The sequence below is a fragment of the Chelonoidis abingdonii genome, chromosome 21 (assembly GCF_003597395.2).
Source record: "Chelonoidis abingdonii isolate Lonesome George chromosome 21, CheloAbing_2.0, whole genome shotgun sequence".
Classification (NCBI taxonomy): Eukaryota; Metazoa; Chordata; order Testudines; family Testudinidae; genus Chelonoidis; species Chelonoidis abingdonii.
This window is the reverse complement of record NC_133789.1, coordinates 9,957,213-9,980,618: the sequence shown is the minus strand read 5'-3', so window position 1 is coordinate 9,980,618 and position 23,406 is coordinate 9,957,213. Positions and strand designations below refer to the sequence as shown.

At 48.5% G+C, this 23,406-nt stretch overlaps 1 protein-coding gene across 1 annotated transcript in view; it reads left to right on the top strand.

The window, feature by feature from the left end:
• The first annotated feature begins 1,614 nt into the window (after nucleotides 1-1,614).
• The window catches only part of MRC2 (mannose receptor C-type 2), an 88,642-nt gene continuing 66,850 nt past the window's right edge, over nucleotides 1,615-23,406 (top strand). The window contains exon 1 of the mRNA XM_032805469.2: nucleotides 1,615-1,948. Coding sequence (XP_032661360.1) covers nucleotides 1,846-1,948 — 103 coding nt within the window. The 5' untranslated portion in view covers nucleotides 1,615-1,845. The remainder of the gene's footprint in view (nucleotides 1,949-23,406) is intronic.

Sequence of the window (23,406 nt, the reverse complement as noted above, 5' to 3'; positions counted from 1 at the left end):
ATTTTATAGGGACAGTCCTGATTTTTGGGTCTTTTTCTTATATAGGTTCTTATTACCCTCCACCCTCAGTCCTGATTTTTCACACTTGCTGTCTGGTCACCCGAGAGAGGCACGTGTGGTCCATGCTGAAGCAGACTATGCTCACTCATCATCTCATCCTCCAGCCAACCCCCCATGCCCTCTTGGATCCCCAGGAACAGCAAGGATGGGCCAGCCTGCTGGGCGGAGGCCAGGTGAGCTGTGGGCTGGAGGAAAGCATCCTGGGGGTTCCACGTTTCCTAGGCTTTGAGGTCAGAAGGGACCATTAGATCATCTTGTCAGACCTCATGCAGAACGTCCCTTCTTTCACTGATTTGTCCCTTAGGGTGACAAGCACCCCCATCCTTTACTGTGCGATGTACTGACATGCGTTAAAACTGGGAACAAGGACCCTTTTAAACTTTAACTTGAAGCTTATGATAATTGCATTGCCCACTTGAGAGACAAATCCATGATGGGCTAAGTGCAATGGTGTTTCCCTAAACTGGCCCTTAAAACAAAGCCTTGTCTCTTCCATTCCATGTGCTTTTCTCTTATTTCCATCCACTTAGGCGGACTGCAGAACTGTCCTTCCGGAGGCGGGAAAAGACCGTGGGCTCTTCCACAAGCTGAGCAGCACAGATGATGCTCTGTAGTTACAGGGGGGCAAAAACCCCTTAGGGTTTGTCTTGGCTGCAGGATTAAGTCAAGCATTGCCCCTAACTCAGGTCCCATCCACACATGCTTGAGTGGCCAGGCATGGCGGGTTTCACTGGAGTTGGCTGGCCCACCAGGGGGAACAGGCTACAGCTGGAGCGAGTTAGCACAATAGCTCAGCGCAGTCCCCCCAAGGCTCTGGGGCAGTGTAGTAGCTCTCACTGGAGCCAGAGGAACATTCCTGGGTTGTATCTGTGCACCAGTGCAGATCACTTTGTGTTGCCTTAAAATCACGGTGCCCTGTTCCCCTGGAGAATGACTCCAGGGGCAGTTAGTCCCACTTGGCAGCAAGCGAATGGGGAGGAGACAGATCATAGAAGTTTGCAACATGGTGCCTGATTCGGGGTGGGGGGTGTATTTGCAGCAGTGCATTTGGTTTTACATTATTTGTAAAATCTAGGACTGTGGCCGTCTTGGAGGTGGGAATTTTGCCGAGCTAATCTCCTGGGGGAGGGAGCATCCACAGCTCCTCTCCACCACAGTTGCTTGCAATTAACAAAGACAACAGCAAACCGCCCCCCGAGCTCCCGTTGCAGAGGGGAGCTGTGGCGTTTGGGGTGGGAGCTGGTAGGTCGGGAATAATTGACCTCCCGGCCGGGGTCCATGCATTTCATCCCATTCCCACCCCCCAAAACTGCTTTGCAATACACACAGGAAAGGCTCCCCCCCCCCCGCCCACTGCAAAGTGTTGCGCTTCCTGCCAAGCTCCTCAGAAGTTTGCTTCCAGTTTGCTAAGCCTGAAACACTTTTTTTTCCCTTCTCTCTTTCGCCTTTCCCTGCTTTTTTGGGATCAGCCCACAAGTGGCTGGCTCTCCGGTGACGCAGTGTCTACTCTGAAGCTTCCTTTGAACCATTAGCAGACAGGCTGAGCCACTTTTTTCTTTTCCCTTTTTTTTTTTTGTGTGTGTGTTCCTCTCCTCCTTCTCTCTGTCTTTCCACCCCCCTCTCCTCCAGCGTCCTCCCCTCCTGAGCAAGAGGAGGACAGAAGGGACAAAACAGTTACCCAGCTCAGGAGTTCTGCAAGGAGAGAAGGCGAGTGTGTGTGTAGGGGAGGAATCCAGCCTCCATCCAGAAAAAAAAAAAAACCTTCAGCAAAACCTGTCCCCGGGCATGAAACTCACTAATCTCGCCTGCTCTCCATGGCCACGGATGCTGCAATACACGCTGGTCTGCGTCTTGAGCCTTGATCTGCGTCTCGGCGCTGCTCGCTCAGGTAGAGTTTGCACATGTTTTTCCAACTCCTAAGTGCGTCTGTCAGGGAGGGAGTTGGGGTGGGGTAGGAGGTGCTCGGTTCCTTTGTGCATCGGCTGCTCTAGATCGGTTCCTTTTTCTTCCTTTTTTTTTGAAAGAAAAGAGGGAAAGGAGGCAGTGGGTGGGGGTGTGCAGGGGAGGGAGGGCAGCAAAGAGCTGAGTGAAACCAGATGTGGAGGGCTCCCCTCCCTGGCACTGCTCGAAGTGGGGCTGGGATGGAGAAGGAGCAGGAATGAAACCACACAGCTCATTCAAAACACAGTAAACGCCCCCCCCCTCCAAAAAAGTGCTTTTCCCCTTAAAGATCAGTTCATCTGTGCTGCTGAGCCTTAACCAATGAGTCCACCCCTGATCAATATTGCACATCACTCTAGGCCAACAAAAACTTGGGTCAGTACAAAGTTTTCCAGCAATGCTCCCCCCTAAAAAAAAGTGAACTGAAAAAATTTGCCCTCTCTGGTATGCCCTGGGTCCCTAGTTCTCTCTGGGTGACAGCGATTTGACATGTCACTCGGGTGTGTTGTAACGGGTTGCTGGCCTCAATAGCTTAGCTAGATTTACTGATCCCATCAGCCGAAGCAGACTCAGCGTGCCTGTGGGGGTGGGTTGTGGTTTGTTTATTTATTGTATTCGTTCTTCCTCTATTGGCCAACTTGGCTAAAATCCACCCAAGAGTCTGGACAACTCACAGTTTGTACCAGCTAGAAATACTAAAAAATAAATTGAAAAAAAGTCTTTTTCAGCTGATATTTCTAAGACACATGCTGTTAAATGCAAAAGAAAAGTCAGTCCAGCATTAGGAATTCCCAGAAGAATTGGATGCTCTGTCACCAGAGGAGAAGAATGAGTGGAGGGGGTGATTTAGGGGGAAAAGTGATTATTAGGTCAGATTGGATGTGAATGAAAGTAGCTCAGGAATTTGATTGCCAGCACTGGAAGCTGTGGACGCAATCTGGAACCTTTTGTCTCCAGAGTGGGAGATGTTCTGTTTTTTTGTTGTCTTTTTTTTTTTTTTTTAAAGGAGTTTATACTTTTGAAGGCCCCAGTTCAGCCAAGCACAAACATGGGCTCAAGACCCATTGGCTGTTAAGCATATGCTTAATTGCTCTGTGGAACCGGGGCCTTAATAGGTACTTTGTAGGCTATGATTTTTGTTTTAATTTCTCACGATGATGATCCTTTTTTTACCTTGGTAAATATGACGTGCCAGATGGCCTGCAGCTTTCGAGACCTCCCATGGAATAGCCATTTGAGCTGTTTTCTAACTCAGGATGTGTCTATTTACATAAGTGAATGACTGACGTCCATTTAGTTGCTTCCTTTAATTAATTTGGCTGTATGAAAGAAAATAATAGGGTCTATTGGCCTTATCAAAACCAAACGTAAGCCCTGGGTTTAATTTATTAGAGTGCTCTCCGTAAATCCAAACCAGCGTCCTAAATGGCAATTTGCAGGGGCGACATTTTCCTCTCTACCTAATAAGTAACAATGGGAACAACGTTCTGGGCCTGTCCTTGCCCTTCACTGTCACTGGCGGCTGAACTGGCCGACTCCTTGGGGCTATCGAAACCTGGGAGGAATCCGTTATTATCGGTAGTATTGCAGTAGCATGACAGAGATGATTGTGCTGGGTCCTGTGCAGACACATAGTGAGAGACAGCCCCTTTCCCTGTGCTAAAGCCTAGCTACATAGGCAAAGCAGGCTAAGGGTAGGAGAAAGGATGCATTGTTATACCCATTTTATAGATGGGGAAGTGAGGTGGAGAGACCTGTACCTGCGAGTCAGTCGCGGACTGTCTCTATAGAAGCTGTAATTTCCAGCTCGGACAGGTGTAACTGCAGGAGTGGTGGGGTGAGCTACCAGACCTGAGTACGTCTAGGGTTTCAGGTGGGATCATACCTGGGGCGATTAGCCCCTCCCTGCATCACAGCAGCATTGCTATTTTTAGCACGCTGGCTCAATCACAGCTCGTGGAGGTATGTCTACCTGAGCAGGAAATTCTTGCTCCCATGTGAGCATACCCTAGTCAACTTGCCCACGGACGAGCCAGGAACAGAGCCCAGGTCTTGCAGATCCCACTCTGATGCCATAACCAAAAGACCAACCTTATTTGTAAGTAGGTTCCCGGCTGCAGAAGGCAGCCCCTTGTAAAGCCGGGCACCATGGGCTGCTGTTCGCGTTTGCTTTAAGGCTGCCTGAGCTTGGGGTGGCCAGAGCTCGCTCTCCCTTGCAGCTGTGGCTAACGGTGCAAGGAAGGGATGTGGAACGAAATCGTCATGCGCGGTGTCGTATGAGTGGCTGGGTTTACGGGGAAGGGCTTTGGCTGGGGGGTGAGAATCCGATTGCATGAATTTCTCTGACTCTTCGTGGTGTTTGCAAAACTGCTTTTGAGTTCACAAACCTTTCGGGCCCCCGCACCCTGTCACTGAAACCCTAGTGAAATTCCAAGGGAAATTAAATTGAAAGGCAACCTTCCTCTCTGCCCCCATCAGCAAGGCAAAGGGGAGACTTGTGCTCAGAATTAGGGCTCAAAGCACCTCTTCCCACTTGCTCCCTAGGCATAAGCCGCCAAGCTACGCACATCACATGGACCATGTGAGCTCTTCTCCTCTGCCTCACTGCTGCTTTTCTCACAGGCCTTCTCTGATCATTTTCCACTGTTTCCTTCTCGACTCCATTTTCATGTCGGTTCTTCTCCCCCATCCAGTTCCTTCTCTGTTCCTTCCTTCCTTTGCCGCTCTCTCCTCAGACCAGCTGGTAACGTTCCACTGCAGCTCTGTGGTGGGGTTTGAAGTCGAGTGGGCAGTGTGGCATTGGATATGGCTGGAGGTGATACTGCCAATGGTCTGAGATTCACTGGCAAATATCCCGTTTCTTGTCTCTGCCGTTCACGAATCAGGCCTGTTTAGATTATTGACCCCAAGCAGGCTGGGCTGCGTTCTGCCTCGCGCATCACGGGCTGCAGTGATGTCCTTTGGGGTCTGGTCCCAGAACGTATCTTGCTGGGCTTCATTAGGCAGGGGAGGGGGCCCGGCTAGTCCGTGCACGTGGGGCCAAGCTAGCAGGCAGGAAGCGATTCTCGCTTTGGTTTGGGATCTGAGTGGTTTGTTCATTTCACAGTCGTGTTGCTGATCACGCTTTAAAGGAACAACTTCCTGATTAAAAACCTGAAGAACTGATGCTGCTTCGCAGGGGTCAAAGGCGCATTAGGTTCCTGCAAGCTCCCCTTCCAGGGGGCAGTTAGTGGGGGACCAAAGCTTCCCTTGGGTCTGCAGAGTCATGATCCAGATGCTTGCTGCTCTCTGTGGGTGTGGGCCCTTTCTAGTAGAAGTCATGCTGCAACTTCCTGGGCTCTCAGCACAGCAGCTCAGCCCAGAGGGAGTTAATGCTGCTCGTGCATCTGCGGGTTTAGCAGGGGACAGTGCTGCAGAGAGTGGCCATTGCCTTGATGGTCACCCGCCAGAGCTAGGTGGGACATAGAACCGTAAACGTGCAGGGAATTCCAGAGAGTTTGGAGGCAGTGCACCTCTCCCTGTTGGTTGAGATCAAGGCTTTCCATGCCCTGAGCCTGGAAAGTGTAAGCATATTGAGCTATTAATCCAGAGAAGAGTCCAGGGGCTCATCTCTGGCCTGGGGGTTGTTTAGCCTTGTTGCTGTCTTAAGAGAGAAACCACTGTGATATAATTTTTATGGATTTTATTAAGGGAATGTACAAGCACATATAACCTAAACAAACATATCATTGGCTCTAAATGAATATAATTTCCCGAAATGCACAGAGGATGGAACGATACAGTGATCAAATCACAGCCACAGTTGAGGTTGAACTGATCGATCGGTAACTACCAGGTTTTACTCATGCCTGGCTAGACAGAGCTCCCATTGGAGGCCATGGGAGGTCTGACTCAGGAAGGACTGAGAACATGTGGAAGGGAGCTTGGGCCTGAGCCACACAGATTTAAAACCTCCTCACCTACTGCTTTAGATTAGCAAGCTGGAGTGTGTGACAGACCTGACTCTGGAACAATGTCCATTTCCCATCCAGGCAGAGGCTGCATGGAACTCCTGTGCAAATGGAAAATGCATGAATGCTATTAGCTATGTCCAGTCCTTGCCTTGAGCTATGGAAAGGATCTGGAGTTTGCCCCTGCATATCCAGCTGCTTGTTCTGAGTTTGGTCCAAAATGTAGATGTTTGTGCGTGGGGAAGGGAGGGTGCAAAAGGGACAGCGAGAAGACTTTTCCAAAGCAGAAGGTGAACAGAACAGTTCTTGTGTAATTGCCTCTCCATTTTAATTAAAACGGCTTGGTTAGCTGTAAACTTTCTCCTGCAGTCTTTGCAGCTCAGATAGTGCGGCACTGGGCAAGTTAGAATAAGGGAGGCAGAGAGCAAGTGTCTATTTATCGTTTGTATTGTAGAAGTGCCTACAGGCCTTCCCTGAGGTCAAGGCCCCAGCATGCTAGGTGTCGTGTACACATGTGCAGTGAGAGAGAGGCCCTGGTCTGAAGCGCTTACAATCTAAAATGGACAAGAGACACAAATGGTGGGAGGGGAGACAGGCCTGGGGGTGGGGGGGAGGGAGTTGTTTGCCCAAGGAATTCAGGAAGTGAAGAAACGCCATAAATCATTCACAGTAAACTAGATTATTTTTTTTTACATTCCCAGTTTGACTAATGCTGGCTGCACAAATCAGTCAGCCCAAAGAATAGTGACGTGGTAAGGAGAAATGTCCCATGTTCTTAGATATTCTTGTCCGCTCTTTCTGTTGGCTCCCCTGCCACTTATCTTGTGAAATGACAGGCCTGCTCTGATTGCTGAACGCCACTCCCTGGGTCCCAGTTCCCAGTGTGGAAGGAAGAGAGGTGGATGGATTGGAGACTGGGTGGCTAGGGATGGATATTTTCACCTCTACGTCACTGGTTCTAATCCAGCACACCTTGCTAGTGAATGAAGGACATTATTACCAGACAGCTGTTTGCTGGCCTGTGTGGACAGATCAAGGGAAGTGATTATTCCTGGCTATTCGACACTGCTGAGGCCACATCTAGCATATTGTGTCCAGTTTTGGGGCCCCACTACAGAAAGGATGTGAAGAAATTGGAGAGAGTCCAGCGGAGGACAACAAAAATGATCAGGGGGCTGGAGCACATGACTTACGAGGAGAAGCTGAGGGAACTGGACTTGTTTAGCTTATGGAAGAGAAGAGTGAGGGGGGATTTGATAGCAGCCTTCAACTACTTTAAGGGGGGTTCCAAAGAGGATGGAGCTCGGCTGTTCTCAGTGGTGGCAGATGAGAGAACAAGGAGCAATGGTCTCAAGTGGCAGTGAGGGAGGTCTAGGCTGGATATTAGGAAAAACTATTTCACTAGAAGGGTGGTGAAGCACTGGAATGGGTTCCCTAGGGAGGTGGTGGACTCTCCATCCTTAGAGGTTTTGAAGGCCTGGCTGGGATCATTTAGTCGAAGTTGGTCCTGCTTTGAGCAGGGGATTGGACTAGATACCTCCTGAGATCTCTTTCAACCCTAATCTTCTGTGATTCTATGACAGCTTTGGTGGCTCTGAGTCCGAAGCACAAAAACCACCACCACGATTGAACCCTCATCAGAGAGGCCAGAAACGCACACTGGATAGAAGGTTAAATCCAAAAGAAAACATCTCAGAAAGGGGATTGGGGCATGCTAGAGAAAAACTGAATAAACAGAAACCGTGTAAAGCATGAGACACTGTAGAAAAAGGAGCGTGAGGAGATAACAGAGAGGAAAAGCTGCCAAGAGTAGAATGGGCCTTGGGGACCGAACCCCCCTTCTCCCCAAAGTGGGCCCTCCAAGGGTGGGGCACGTTGTCAGGCGGTGGGAAGCTCCTTCTGCACTTGTGGTGTTGTCTGCTCTGTGATTAAATACAAGACGTTATTTAGTTGTAGCTAGCCTGGCCCCTTCATCGTTATTTATCATTTGTGTTACTGTAGCACCTAGTGAAAAAGGAACGGGGATGGTTGAGAAGGGCAAAAGGGGAAACAGACTGAGGGGGAGGGGAGTTTAGTTGTAGCTTTGGTTTGAAAGAGTTTTAAAAAACCTAATGTGAATTACAAGATAAGGCTCCATTCAGATGGAGTGAAGGCTGAGACTACATCTCCATAATTTAGGGGTGCAAATCATTGCATGGATGTTGCAATTATCCTAGAACCAGGCATTGGAAAGCCAGGAAATTCAGAGCTAAGGTTAAGTTAAGGAGTTATGGCTGTTTAAGTGCATTATGGTTCATTTCTATGTGTTAACAGATTTAGATTTCTTTTCTGAAATCCCTGGGTTTGTAATGCTTGGTTTTAGGATAATTAAAAGATCCCTGTAATGGTTCGGTAACCTTTCAGTTGCTGATGCACGCTTTCAACCTTAATTACGCTTTAACGTATTTTGTTTAATCTTGCTGTTTCCTTGGGTTTTTTTTTAAATAAAAAATGTCCTGTGTGAACACTAAGCAAGAAACTCCAAGGGAATGCGGCTGTGTGGTATTTCTGTGGCTTAGAAGATCTGTAGCATTAACCATAAAGTTAACGTTTGAGGGCAGCATCGCGGGTACCAGAGCCGCGCGAAGCCGTCGAAGTGCACTAGTGCATTGGCGTGAGGGAGCCTGGTGCTGTGTGAGGAGTGGGGGCCCGGTCCCTGAGTCCCAGTGACACAGGACGCGGCTGTCTGGATGGGGAGCCTATCAAGCGCCAATATTAGCCCAAAGCAAGATGGGACACGTGTCAAGAGCTCTCAGTGGGAGATTACTCATCCCATTTTGCCTTTGAATAAGGAATTGAGAACCACGAATAAGGAAGTGGCAACCACAAATAAGTAATTGGTACTGCAAATAAGGAACCAACTTCATCCTCTTGGTGTACGCTCACTTTATACCAGTATAGCTTATTTCCATTCCTGCAAGGGAATGAACTTGCGTTCAAGCTGGAGGGGGGAGGGGGGGTTACTGCGTTAGTGCTACCAGCATAATTAACGTGTTACAATTTCTGTGTGAAGACCAGGCCTAAGATAGAGCTCAGATAAGAGGAGAGACGACTCCTGGGGGCCGTGTGAGCTCAGCACCTCCGAAAACGGAGGCATTCAAAGACCAGCAGCAAATTTTGCAAATATGGTCTTTGTACATACGTGGGGATGTAGAGCTGTAAATATGTTACAACAGGCCCACGTACTTTATTAAAGCCCCATTAAATTATCACACGGATTTTAAAATATTTTACCCTCTGTTGTCAATGATCAAAATATCTGCACATAGATAGTCTTTGGGGCAGGCACCATCTTTTGGGTCTGTGTGTAAAGCATCTAGCACAATGGGCCCTGGGGCTCCTAGGCACTATGATAATCACCACCACCCATCGTCTTCCTTGTCGCACTTCAGTCCACCTGAGACAAGAGCAGTGTCACAGTTGCATTGATCAGACAGGGTGGGCAATGGGAAAACTGATAGAAAAGAAGTCTGTTGTTGTTGTTAACACCTGTGTTTTGGTAACCGGCAATGAAAAAGCCCAGGGCAGCCAGTAGGGAGTAGGTTGTGACTCACTCGGCCTATTTCTGCCCTTTGATGCATGCGCAGTTCTCTGCTTGGATGCAGTGAAAGTCATGCACGCCCATGGGCAGAATTTGGCTCTTGAAGATTATTCCATGGTGCTTGTGGATGGAAATTAGGTGTTGGAATCGAGAAGGTAGAATTGAAGGCCCTGATCCTGCGATTGGATCTGTCCAAAGTAAAATGAAGGTCAGGCTGTAGGAAGACCTGAGGGGCTGACTCAGGCCTGTATGCGGGTGCAAATGAGGTCTAATAGTTGGATTGGGGTATTAGGAGCCAGGGCTCCTGGATTCTGCCTTTGCCTCACCATATGACCTTGGGGAAATCATTTAACCTGCCTGTGCACTGTTTCACCTCTGTCACATAGCTATAAAAAATATTTGCCTCCATCCCGGGCAGGGTTGGGAGAATGAATGAATGTTTGTACTGTATAATGTTCTGAGACAATCAGATAAAATGTGTTCTATGGGCCTGCTCCAGAGCCAGTTGACACCAACAGAAAGATTCCCTTTGACTTAAATGAACTTTGAATCAGATCCTGTAAGAACCAAGAGGGCTAGTCTCCCAAGAAGAGAGATCAGCGACAGGAAAGAAGGGATTTGAGCAACTCCCCCACCATGCAAGCTGCTTTGCTACATGCACTGTGTTGGCTGAAATGAGTTTGTTTGGCTCTTTGTGGGCCTGAGTGAGGCTTCGTGGCATTTCGTACAGAAATCCCGCCCATCGCGAGATCCCCTTTCTTTCCCTGTAGTGAGAGATCTGGTTGTTTTTTTTCCTTGAGGGTTAGTGAAAAACCTCTTTTATTTTCTTTCTTGGCTTGAGTGTCTAGATCCACTTCCTGCTGAGTCAGGCCCAGCCTGAGCCAATGTGTTTCTCTGATGGGACAGCTTGTGCTTGGGAAGGATGCTGGAATGGAGGCGGAGCGCTAATGGGAAAATCAGACCCGAGCTCTGCCCAGAACAGGTTTATTTCTCCTTCTCCAGAGAAAATGTTTTTTTAAAGAGGGGGAAGCAGAGCATGGGCGACTTCTCACTGCGGCACCCGTGATGGTAAGCAGGGTCTGGACTAAAATACCTGACTTGAAAATTTCCTCCTAGATCTTGTGGGAAGTTTGGACAAAAATCAAAACCCAGACTTAAGTTTTGCAGCCTGAACTCATCTCTAGAGGCGCTGTGGTCCCATGTATAGGGAACTGGACTAGGTCACTGTTCCCAGCCAGGCCCCTTGGGGTAAGTGGCTTCTCCACCTCTGTTTCCCGTCACCCTGTGTCTACTTAGACTGTAAGGTCTTGGAGGCAGGGGTTATCCCTCTTACCTCATATATGACAGCACCTAGCACAGCAGGGCTCTGGTCTTAGTTGGTGTGATGTATTGAAAACTGTTATAATGACAAGCTGCCACTTTAAGTGCAGAGGGTTTCCCTGTCCTGCTTGCAGGCTAGTGGGCTCTGTAGGGAAGCATGTGATCTGGGTCTTCAGCAGTCAGTCGACAAAGACTAAGCCTAGAGCAAGGTGGAGTGAGTTGTGCTGCTCTGCCTTAGAGAGCAGCCTGCTTTGTCTCTCTCTGTTTTGGGTTCTTGTGTGTCAGGGTTCTGGATCAAAGAACTATGGTGTTATGTTGCAACCTTCCAAAAAGAGTATTTGGTGGGTTTTTCTCTACTTTCTCTGTCTGTATGCCGTGAACATCACAGTTGGGTCCTCTGGGGAAGTAAAAATAATTGCTAGTCAAAATGCCTAGTAGAAAAGCACCTTAATTATAAGATCAATTCTCTTTGGGGGTCTGACTGTGAGTCCATGCCAATGTAACTCCATTGTTAAGTGGAGTTACTCCTAATTTATACTGGTGTAAATGAAAGGAGAATCAGGCTCTGAGGCTCAGCCTCTGTGTACCAAGGAGAATTTTCCTAAGTGTAAAAATGCTTTGAAGATTGCAGACGTCTTGTCATCTACCAGCTTGGGAGCGTGGGTTGCCTCTTATGTTTGCCTTGCACTTCCTCTGTACCAGAGCCTCAATGAGCTTTTAGAAAGTAATTGCACGTAATACAAACACGGATACAGGTTCTAGGCGGCAGGGGTTTGCTTGACACTGTTGGTGCGGCTTCGTAAAAAGCCAGTGTGTGTTCCTAGCGCAGACATGCCTCAGAGAATGTTTTCCTGTTGGCCTTACAGGGTATGGGCCAAAACATGTGCTGTTGCATCCCTTTCTGTTCTTCCCCAATTAATTGAATGGGTAACCTCAGGATAAATATTTATGTGCTTGTCGAATCCTTGCAGAAGGGACAAGGTGTTTTACTGTGTCTTTGAGCACTGCCATAAAGAGCTCTCAGTTGCAAAGAGCAAGCCATATTGTGGCTTCCACGCCACCCCCTGAAGCCTGCATGTCGTGGTGGGCAGAGTGCCAGGGAGGAGAGGGTGTTTTCGACATTGCCAGAGACTGTGCATCATGCTGAATCATACACGGGCCTTATTTTGGTCTGTTCTTGTGCTGTAAATCTGGATTTACTCAGCTGGAGTCCAGGGAGTTAGTTACTCTAGTTTTTACAAAGCTGTGACTGAGAGCAGGATCCATCCCGGGTCCCTTTCCCTGGGTTTTCTTTGTAAAGTGATGCTTTGTGCTTGTGGTGTGAAATGTTTAAGTGACAGATGCCACGGAGCAGAACGTTGTCATTACATAATGCTCTCCGGCTCCTGCATACGGTGGCTGAGAGTTGCCGGGAGAAGCCCATTTTGTACCTTTGGGATTTCAGGCCGGTGGTCCCAGCCTCCTGAGGGCTGTCAGTGGACTTCACCGCAGTTCCGAACAGCCCAGAATCCGTCTGTGCTACCAAGACTCTCCACCCTTTGCCATGCTCCTGGCTGTAGGGCCAGGGCGGGGGACAGAACCTGTCCTAGTAAATGAATCGATCCCCGGGACACTGATCTAGATCAGGGGTCTCAAACACGTGGCCCATGGAGTTATTTCCTGTGGCCCCACCATGGCTCCCCTCACCCCCTCAAACAGCTGTTTGGCGGCACTTCGGACTTTCCAAGGGGAGGAGGCGGAGAAGAGGTGGGGCTGGGGTGGGGGTTTGAGGAAGGGTTGGAATAGGGACAAGGAGGGGGCGGAGTTGGGGCAGGGACTTTGGGGAAGGGGTTGGAATGGGGGCAGGGAGGTGAAGAGGTGAGCGGGGGGGGCTCATGGAAGGGAGGGTGGGGGCGGGACTGAGGGGAAAAAGGGGGGCTTTTGTATCTTTGTATGAAAAGGTGTCAGTGATGTGGCCCTCGGACCAATGTACTAGTCCTTATGTGGCCCTCACGGTGATTTGAGTTTGAGATCCCTGATCTAGATGGTGGCTGTTTCTAGTATGCTAGATGGCTGCTGCACATGGAATTACAGGGTGCATTAGATGATGATGCAGTACAGTAGCAGCTGCTCACCATCATCCTCACTGCGTCACGACAGGCTCTGAGATCAGGCTGCCATGTGCCTTGGCCAGTTAGGAAGCAGTTTCATCATAAAAGCAGTACGTAGATTTCAAAACCCCCAGAACATTAGGATGATTTTCCGGGTTTTTACAGAACGTGGAGCCTGAAAGGTGTCGGTGCTGGAGACAGGACTAATGTCAATCTACGGAGTGGGCACAGCGGCAGTTTTCCCACGCTGCCTCCCCAGTGCACCCCAGCCTTGTGCGATCAGGTCCCCAAAAATCATGAAGTTGGCTTAAAAACGGCAAGATTTTTTTTCAAACAGTAATCCCTGTGGTTTGCCTGTCAGCCTTTGTGCCTGCATGGGTGACGTTTTCAAGTTTTTTTTTCCGCACCCACAATGGCTAAAAATGTGCTGTTTTTTTCCCATTGAATGCTGAGATTCTCACATGATCACATGACTCCAGGAGCTGGGGCTGGAAGAAAAACATGGAATATTGGGAGAGCTGCCAAGGAGGGAGCCCCTCTGGGATGAGAGGAGAGTTTAGTCCTTGCAGAGTGCAGTGTTTGTCAAACTCTTATCAATGGTTGGGAGTTGGGCTTCCAGCTGTCTGACTGGCTGGCATGGGTTCTACATAAGAATTGAGTAGCATCTGAGCTGAGAACTGGGTTAGCTGCCCCACCCTGTGGGGAGGCTGCTTACTGAACACCATGGCTGTGCAGGGTAAACTGCTGGCTGCTCCATTCCTGTCTGTCCCCTTAGGAGCACTAACCCCTGGGCTCCCCAAGCAGGGGGTCTGCAATGTGTCTAGCTCTTATAGGGTCCCCGCATCAGGGAGAAGAATAGGTGAACTCTCTGGACCTTCGGCTTCAAATCTTGCAAGGTGGGTGCAGTCCCCCTCTTGTGCCACAAGGGGAGTGAGTTCCACGCGGCTCCACGGGCGAGGGCTTTTCAGGGGGGTGAGAATGTACAAAGCGAGACCCTGCATAGACATCAAAGACCCCAGGGTGATCCTTGCTCTGGTGTCCTCTGCCAGGATTCGGTGTGCCCATCGTCTGCCAAGTCCCAGCCCACTGCTGTGGCCACTGCTCCACCAGGGCCAGCATCAGGCGCTTCCGAGGGAGGTGCAAGAATGTATTTCTTTGACAGTGATGGAATTACCTGCCATCCGAGACGTTTTTTCCTGACCGCTGGAGGTCAGCGGTTGGCTCGTGCCCTGAAACAAGATGGTTCGTAAGATTAATGTTTTATTTCTATTGCAGTAGGGCCTAGGAGTTCCTGTCGTGGACCAGGATCCTATTGTGCCAGGCACCCTAGAAACACAGAATGAGGAGACATGGACAGTCCCTGCCCTGCCCCAAGGAACTTACAGTCTGTCTAAATCCGTTATACACGTTTAATCCTTTCTAACAGAATTGCAGAGGTGGCTGCATTATGGTGGAATTGGAAAAGGTTCAGAAAAGGCCAACAAAAGTGATTAGAGGTATGGAGCATCTTCCGTATGAGGAGAGATTAATAAGACTGGAACTTTTCAGCTTCGAAAAGAGACGACTAAGGGAGAGTATGATAGGGGTCTATACAATCATGACTGGTGTGGAGAAAGTAAACAAGGACATGTTCTTGGTTCCGTCTAACTAATCATATGTTTGAGGTGCCTGTCACCTTGTTGTGGATGGATGGAGAGTCAGATTCTGGTCAGCCCCTGTGTATAGACACAAGGAGAGCATGGAGCACAAGGATGTCCCCATGCAGCTACTGCACAAAAGCCAGCCAAAATCCTGTTGTGGGGTACGGTCCCTGCAGGTGTTAGCTGCCTGGCGGGAGGAAGGGCAAACGCAGGATTATACACCTCTGCACTGGCCAGCAGCACTCTGCATTCTCTGCATGGACGGTGGGGCTGCCACTCCAGCACCCCAACTGAGACGAAACTCCAGTTGCAAGGCAGCTCTTTGGGCGAGCAGTGCTGGGTGTGCCATGCTCTGAGGCGAGCAGTACCGCTGAGACGCAGGTTGCAGTTATTGCTAGGAGACATTGTGTGGGAGTCTTGAATTCACGTGGGTACTAGCTGCTGTCGTGCCTGGATGGAAAGAGAGCGAGGAACCTACTGCCTGAATGGACTTAAGGGAGGAGGTTCATTGAGTGGTGGGAGCATCGAGGGGGACCGGGAGCTGGGCGCACTGCGTTCTATATTTTGCTCATGGATTTCTCGTGTTACCTGTGCCTCAGTTTCTCCATTTGTAGAATGATGATGTGATTTACCTACCTCACAGGGTTAATTAATTATCTCTGTAATCCGCCTTTTTTTCCAGCATCAATCACTGAAGCTTCTAGGTACCTTAAAGAACTCTAGGAAACAGTCACAACACTCGTTATTGTTCTGTCTATGGCCATATCACTCTGAATGTGTCCAGCACTTAGGGGAGACACTGCCTGGGACTACTGAGTGCTGCAGGCATAGATAGGAGCATGGCTGAGCGGGCAGTGCACTGAACTGGGACTCAGGAGACCCGAATTCAATTTCCAGTTTTGCCACTGGGTTGCTGGAGAAACTGAGGCACAGGGAGCTGATGTGTTTTACCCAAAACGGGGGCAATGAAATCTATCCGCTTTGTAAGGCACCTGAAGATCTGCAGATGAAATGCACTAAATAACAGGTTGGTGGTATTCTTAGATTTTAAGCTACCTGGAGAGCTGTGTTTGTATAGTACCTACCGTGATGGGGCCCTGATCCATGGCTGGGGCTTCTAGGCCCTACAATATTACAAATTATAAATCATAGTAAAGGTAGGTGGTAATTGCGGGAAAGGACTATGTTCTTCATGATAGAAGGCAGTTTAAGAACCTTATGTGAAAGACAAGTGTACCGTTTATTACAGCAACACTGGGTGACATCGCAGCTCCACTGAAGTCACAGGGAACTTTGCCACTGATTTCAGTGGGGCCACGCTTTCACCCAGAATGTTCTGTGCCTAATTAGTGACTGGTTTGTGAGAGAGAGTTCAGTGTGGTGGGGAACATGGGGAGGTTACAAAATGACTCCATTCACATGAATGGCTGTCATGCACCGAGCACCCTCTCTGACATGCTGACTACTCATCCTGGTTATGCAGAGCAATGAAAAAATATGGTAACTGATGAATTTCTTCTCTGCTGCAGCCTGGGAAGGCCGAGAGCAGCAGCGGCAACACTGGAGCTGTTTGCTGGTTCAGGCAGATGCCTCTCCTTTGCTTTACATTCAGTCCACTGCCTGGAAGGTTTTTTTGCGAGAAATGTTTGTTTGTTTGTTTGTTTGTTTTTGTGTTAATGAAAGTTAGATTTTACAGAAGCTGGTGGCACTCACCTGGGAAAGATTCCCACTCACCCTGGGAGCAGAGGCACTTTTGAACCTGTCCAAAGTTGCCACCAACTGATGGTGATTTGGTAACCTGTGTCAGATAATATCGATCTCTTTTCATCTGTTGCTCTCAAAGCATTTTACAAAAGAGGTCAGTATCATTACCCCGTTTTACAGCTTGGGAGACCAAGGCACAGAGCAGGGAAAGTACCTTGCCCAAGGTCACCCAGCAGGCCACTGGCAGAACTGGGAATAGAACCCATGACTCCTGAGTCCCAGCCCAGTGCACTGTCCACCAGGCCATGCTGCCAAATATCTCATTACCCTCAGGCCCTTTCTAAGCAGAGAGGAGTCTCCATCTCAGAAGCGCTCACCATGCAAAGCAGCAAAGCCCACCCTTGTTGGCAGTTCCAGTGGAGAGGCCAAGGATCATATTGGCCATGGAGACAGACCGCCGCCTTCACTGCTAGCAGGGGTCTTTCCAAGTCAGGCATCTTAGCAGGGCAGTGTAGGAGAAGTTTATAATACCGCTACCTGTGCTTATGTGTTGTGGATAGAGGACATCAGGGTCCAGGGAGTCTGATCTGGCCCTGAATTCATGTTAAAGGCATAATTCAAAGAAAAGAAGGTGAGGGCGGGACAGTGAAGGCACCAATTTTTAGTGCCCTTTAGTCTCTCTTGTGTCACCAGCCAGATAAAAGCTCCTCCAGCCAAAGACACATCAAACGGCTTTATGGCCACAGAGCTTTTGAAGTCAAACCTCTCCAACGGCCCTTGCTAAGAAGTGAAATCCCCGTGGAGGGGAACGGGGGCTGCTTGAGTGTCCGGAGCCCTCCCTGCTCTTTGTACTTTGCAAGGTTAGTGGTGTGCTGGTTGGAAAAGCAAGGGCCGGTTGTTCCAGCTCGCAGCGCTCTAGCCGCAAAGTCCCCAACAGAGCCTCTCGGAACATTCCAACAAAGCGTTTTTTGATCAGAATTTGCCAGTTCATCAGAACAAAAACGTTCTTCAGAGGATGAAACGATTTCAGCGCAATTATGACAGAGCCCAGGAGGTTTCCCTCAGAGCCTGTCCGACGGGATCCCCCTCAGAAACCTGCTTGGTTTCCTGCCAGCTCAGTTGCCTGCCTCCTCAGCAGCCCGTCTGGTGAGCTGACAGCACGGAGCCAACAGCCTGGAAGTCCCAGCTCCCTGGCTTGCCCCTTTTAGCAGGCTGGGCTTCCAGGGTCGTTGGCTCTGGAGCCATTCCCCAGGCAGAGCTGTGGCTCTGTTCCCTTTTGCAGAGAATTTGGATTCGGAACAAAATCAGATTTTGAAATACTGAAATCCTCCATGCAATGGGATGACCGTTCTGCACCTGCCTGGCCCTAATCCTTGTCTTGCTGCGGTGCAAGCTGAGATGCTTTGCACTGTGTAAAAGGGAGGAAGAGAACTCCAGATCGTGGAGTCTCTATCCAGCCCTCGCCGCTTAGCAGCTGCTGTGAGGCACCTCCATGTTGCCAGGGGTAGGACATTGTAACAGCACTCGATGGCAGGAGCTAAAAGCGCTGGTGGATTACAGGGATATGCAGCAGATTTTAATAACGTGCGCAGGCTCCTTGGGGAATATAAAGAATGAATAATAAGCAATCAGCCCTGATACCCCTGTCCAGAACCAACACTGCGTGATGACCACCATCCTGGCCAGCATACTGGGGACTGAACCAGAGACCTCCAGAGAGATAAAAGCCTGAGCCCCTGCTTTGTTCCTTGTTAGCCTGGTGTTCTCAGTGCCGCTGAACAAAGCTTTTTTTAAATAAATAAATACGTGTCATGCTGGCCAAAAGTGTCACCTGGATGTCCCTTGGGAGCTCTTTATATTTCAGTATAAGGCCATTTACTCTCAGAGCAGGTATAGGAGAGAGGGCAAAGTTCTTCCTCTACCAGCTCGTTCTTTTGTTTGAGGCTTGACCTGGAGGGACAAGAGTGGGATGCAAAATTTCCATCAAGATGCTTTTTGTACAGAATGCAGCTTTTCAGTGACAATGGAAAAAGCAAACTTGAAAAATGCTGGTGTAAACAACCAAAAAGAGTGTGTTCCTAGAATCAGGGCTCATGGGACAATCTCTGTGGAGAAGAGGGATTTTCAAGCTCCAGGCCGAATGACTTCTTTGCTGGGACTCCCAGTTGGAGGGCAAATTACTGCCAGTTGTGGTGATAGGAGACAGCAGCTCACTGCAATCTGCACTGAAATCCCTACGCTCTTTTCGCTTCACACAGGCCACCAAACAAGACGGTGACGACTTGCAGTCACTGTTGACCTGTGCTGGATTTGAACCAGTGACTTAGCCGCTGCCAGAGTCTGTTTCGTGGAGGACTAACTCCAATTCATGTAGACAAAGAAAGCGACGCCAGTCAGGGCATTCCTTGGGATTCTGACAGGATGGCGACATGACTGGGAAATGGTGAAGCATTTACACAGGAACCCAGCGAATCCATGGAGTTGGTCTTGCAGTGTCCTGAGACTGATTCTTCTTCTTTACTTCTCCGTGGACGCACAGATTGTACTGTGGCCTAAATTTCCAGCAGCCTTGAGTTGATATACTGGTCGGAATGTAGCGCAGAAGTGTCATTTGCTGCATTGGCTGTTCTGGAGTTCTGCTTAGGAATATTCTTGGGAAGATAGTTGGTATTTGCACTTGGCTGCTCTTGTTTCTGTTTAATTCCAGGGCAGGGCCGGATTACCCAATAGGCAGACTAAGCACGTGCTTAGGGCACCAGCAAATCAGGGGGGACCAAAAAAAGGAGTTTAAAAAGAAAGAAACAATTTGATATTTCAAAAAAAGCATCGAAGGAGTCATCATGGGAAAAATCAGAACTTTGTTAGACTTCCTTACACTCCACTCCACACTCTTCCCCCGTTTTTCTGTTCTTTTTTGATTACTTATCCCCACCTAAACCAGGAGGCGTCCTACTAACGTAGATCAAAATAATGCGAGGAAATCAGAGACTGTAACTGATCGTCCTACTCCTGGTGGAGTTCTAAAAGGTGTGGATGTGTCAGAGGCTGAACCTGCTCATGCTGTAAATAATAGGAGAAAAGATCCTGCTATGTGGGTTGATTTCAGGACCAGTGATGTAGCTTACTGGAGAGATCGTGGACCAAATGACTGTCAACACCGCACTGGGCCATTTGAGAAATCACGTTGGATTTTTGCCAATGACACAACATTGAAAGACGGAATACAATGTGTATTTCCAAATGTAGAGATCGCACTACGTATTTTTCTAACATTGACGATTACTAACTGCTCCGCAGAATACTTTTTCTCAGCTGAAAAGAATAAAAAACCCTCAGAGAACAACAATGTCAGGAAAGAGTTGATTCACTTTCCCTATCGTGTATGGAAGTGGACATGCTTTGTCAAGTCAGCTTCGATGAACTTATCCAGAATTTTGCAATCAAAAAATCTAGAAAAAAGCTATTTTAATTTCAGCATACATGTAAGTTTTGTCATTTCAAAAAATAAAATTTAATTTTACAGTATAGTGTTTTTATTTTGAATTACGTATGGGGGGCACTATAATCTTTTCAGTGCTTAGGGCCTCTAAAGGTCTTAATCTGGCTCTGTTCCAGGGACTATATTGTGGTGGCCAAATGATGTTTCACAAAGATCCCCATACTTCTCCCCCTCCCCCCATTCTCCACCTACCAGACTTGGTGGGGTGCGGGGAGCTCAGGGCTTCTGCCCAGTTGAGAGGGAGGGTTTGGGATGTCAGTAGGAGCGGAACTGAAGTCCCAAACCCCTGTAGGAACACCCCACGGGGCTGGAGCCCCAAGCCCCAGAAGGTGCCTCCCGCAGGGCTGGAGCCCTGAGCCCCAGCAGGCATATCCCGGCTCACAAACATCTGAAGATGGTTGTATGTGGCTTGGTGAGTCAGTAAGTTTTTGGCCACCCCTGGACTAGTTTTGCCAGGGGAGGTCAGCAGTGTGAGGAGATCTTGTTTTGGGGCAAACCCCTATGCACGTTTGATTGGAACTGAGATGAGATGATTGGAAAATCTGGGAAATGTTCTTGATAAGTGAATGATTGGAGGGTCGGATGCAAAGACAATATGATATCAAGTAGGGAAATACCTACATGGGGAGAAAATGTCTTACTAGTGGGGTCTTGGTCTAGCTCACGAAAGCGTAGTGAGACTCAGTGGCTGGAAGCTGAAGCTAGATACATTCACACTGGAAATAAGGTGCAAATTTTTAACAGTGAGGAGAACTAACCAATGGAGCAGCTTACCGAGGGATGTGGTGGGTTCTCTGTCACTTGATGTCTTTACATTGAGACTGGGTGTCTTTCTAAAAGATCCCTTCTCGCTCAGCCAGAAGTTATGGGCTGGAGGCAGGAATCTCTGGGTAGGTTCCATGGCCTGTTACGCGGGTGGTCAGATTAGAGGATTGTGATGGACCCTCTGAGCCTTAACATCTAGGACTCGGAAAGATGCCATTTTTTGCTAACTTTGTCCCCCGTGCAGCAAAGCACTTAGGTGTGTGCCTAACTCAAAGTATGTGCTTAAGGCCATTCCTGTTCAGCAAGGCATCTAAGCATGTGCTGAAGTCCCATAAAGTCAATTGGACTTCAACATGTGCTCAAAGGTCAGTGTATGCTGAGGCACTTTGCTGAAGAGGGGTGGATTGAAGCACTTGCTTAAGTTCTTTGCAGACTGTGGGCGTTCACTAGGTTTTGTTCCATCCAAGCCTGTCATAAACCACGTTAACTGAGGAAAGTGTCTAGTAATCTGTCACTCCTTGCTTTTCTCTACACTGGCATTTTTTTTTCTTAAAATCTCCCCCACACTCACTGCCAGGCCCCATCAGAAGGAGAAACAGAGGGGCTTTTTAAAAAAAAAATAAAAAAAAAAAATGCCAGTATACAATGTCTTTGTTACAAGAGTGCTCTGAAAGAGAGATGTCTGTATATACGTAAACAGCTAGCATTCCAGTAGACAACACTCAAGAACATGCAGCTTTGTTTCTGAGTTTTGTAGGACCAGTGAGACTTCTCGTTGCACATTGCAAATGGCTTCTTATGTGCAACTTTCAACAGTTTTGGCAGTGGCTTTGTGGCCCAGCGAAGCTGTGTTTCTCACCATCAGAAACTCTGTTGGAAGAAGGAGCTCGTGCTCCGCACCAGCTGAGCTGGGGTGTTTTACAAAAGCCCTGATCATTGACTTCCTTGGGAACAGAAGAGGCTGTTGAAAATCCACCCTGAGTCTGTACAGCGTTGGTACAGGCTACAGGATAGTTACGATTGGGAAGATCATATTCCAGGTGGAGGGAGTTCAGAGAAGAGCAACACCAATGGTTGTGGGAGGAGACGAAAGGGAAGTTTAGACAACCCAAATCATTATGACCAAGAGGAGATACGATGACTCACATACATCTGAAGGATGGGAATGCTCAGAAAGGAGAGGGAACATTTGCAGTAGGTCAGGAGGGTGTATCTAGGAGTAATACAGTTGAAGAAAGAGAATAGTAGAGAATTTCACGGAAGTGAGAACTATTAGGTTGTGGAATAATCTCCCTAGGGGAACAGGCAAAACAAAATATTGGGGGAATATAGGGAATAATCTTGCATTCCCCAAGGGGGCACTGAACAACGTGGAACTTAATACGTCTTCCTCATCTCTGAGGCTATGAATGGGTTACAAGTGGCTCTCCCCCTGCTGGAGACGGGTGTTCTTACTGAGTCAGGCTCTCTGCGGGTGCAATGCTCTAGCTTTGGGGGAGAGAGCAGTGCTATAAGGTAGCCATGCTGTAGCGCCAGGTAAGATGGCCGTTCCCTGTATGACGTGCGTGTGTGCACTGCTCTGTCCCTACACCTTTTGGCGGAGCTGGTCCAGGGCCGTGCCCACAGCTTAGCAGAGGATTCAGAGCATACACGTTGAAAAGCAGCTGTCCTCCTAGGCTCTGGTTAGCGTCCATCCAACTGTGACCTTTGCCTGCCCAGGTGGCTGTCAGAGTTAATTTTAAGCTGCTCTTCCACTTTCAGAAGTTTTGGGAGGGTATTTTTGTAAACCCATCTTTTGGGGCCTTGTTTGATTTCTCTCTGTTGGTTGATAGTAGAGACTTTTGCACAGTTGTGACTCTGATCTCTTAAGAGATGCTGCTTGATAGTTCAGAGGATTGGTGAGGTTGACTGGATGGCAGCCCTTGTCCTTAGGAAGAAGGCCTAGCAGTGGACCCAGATGCAGTGAGTTTAACCCACTCCACCAGAGGAGATGTGACTGGCGGAGGTGGAGTGGACAGTGCACTTGATCTGAGGCAGGCTGGTGGGTTTGGCACGTTGACTGTGGTGGTGGGTTTTTTTAAGAATGGGGCATTTGTCACTAAATGAGTGGAAGGAAAGGAAGAGAGTAAGCAAATTAAGATGTAGAGGGAAGGGAGGCAGAGGGAAAAAGGATATGGGGGGAAGGTAAATGAAAGAGAACTTGGGAAGAAGACGAGAAGGGTTGTGTTTAGCAAAGCAGAGTAACGGGTGATAAATGGGTAGTAAGATATTAATACTGTTCTTTGTTACTGTAACACCTAGAGCTGGGATCACAGCACCATCATGCTGGATGCTTTACAGCAGTGGTTCTCAACCGTGGGTACACGTACCCCTGGGAGTACACAGGGGTCTTCCAGGGGTACATCAGCTCACCTAGATACTTGCCTAGTTTTACAACAAGCTACATTTAAAAAGCACCAGCAAAGTCAGTACAAACTAAAATTTCATACAGACAATGACTTGTTTATATGACTCTATAGACTGAAATGTAAGGACAATCATCATATTCTAGTTGATTTATTTTATAATTCTATGGTACAGATGAGAATGTCAGCAATTTGTCATAGTGTGCTGGGACACTTTTGTATGCTGTCTCCGATTTTGTAAGCAAGTCGTTTGGTACACAAGACAAATCAGACACCTGAAAGGGGTCCTGTAGAAAGGTTGAGAGCCACTGTTTTATGTACTGCTAATGAGAGACAGTTCCTGCCCCTAAAGAGTCAGGCAAGGCAGATGGGGGAAAGAGGCATATGGAGGGGAAGAGCTCCAGTCACACAGTGGCCTGTGCTGAATCCCTGACTTCTGTGCAAGTGCCTGG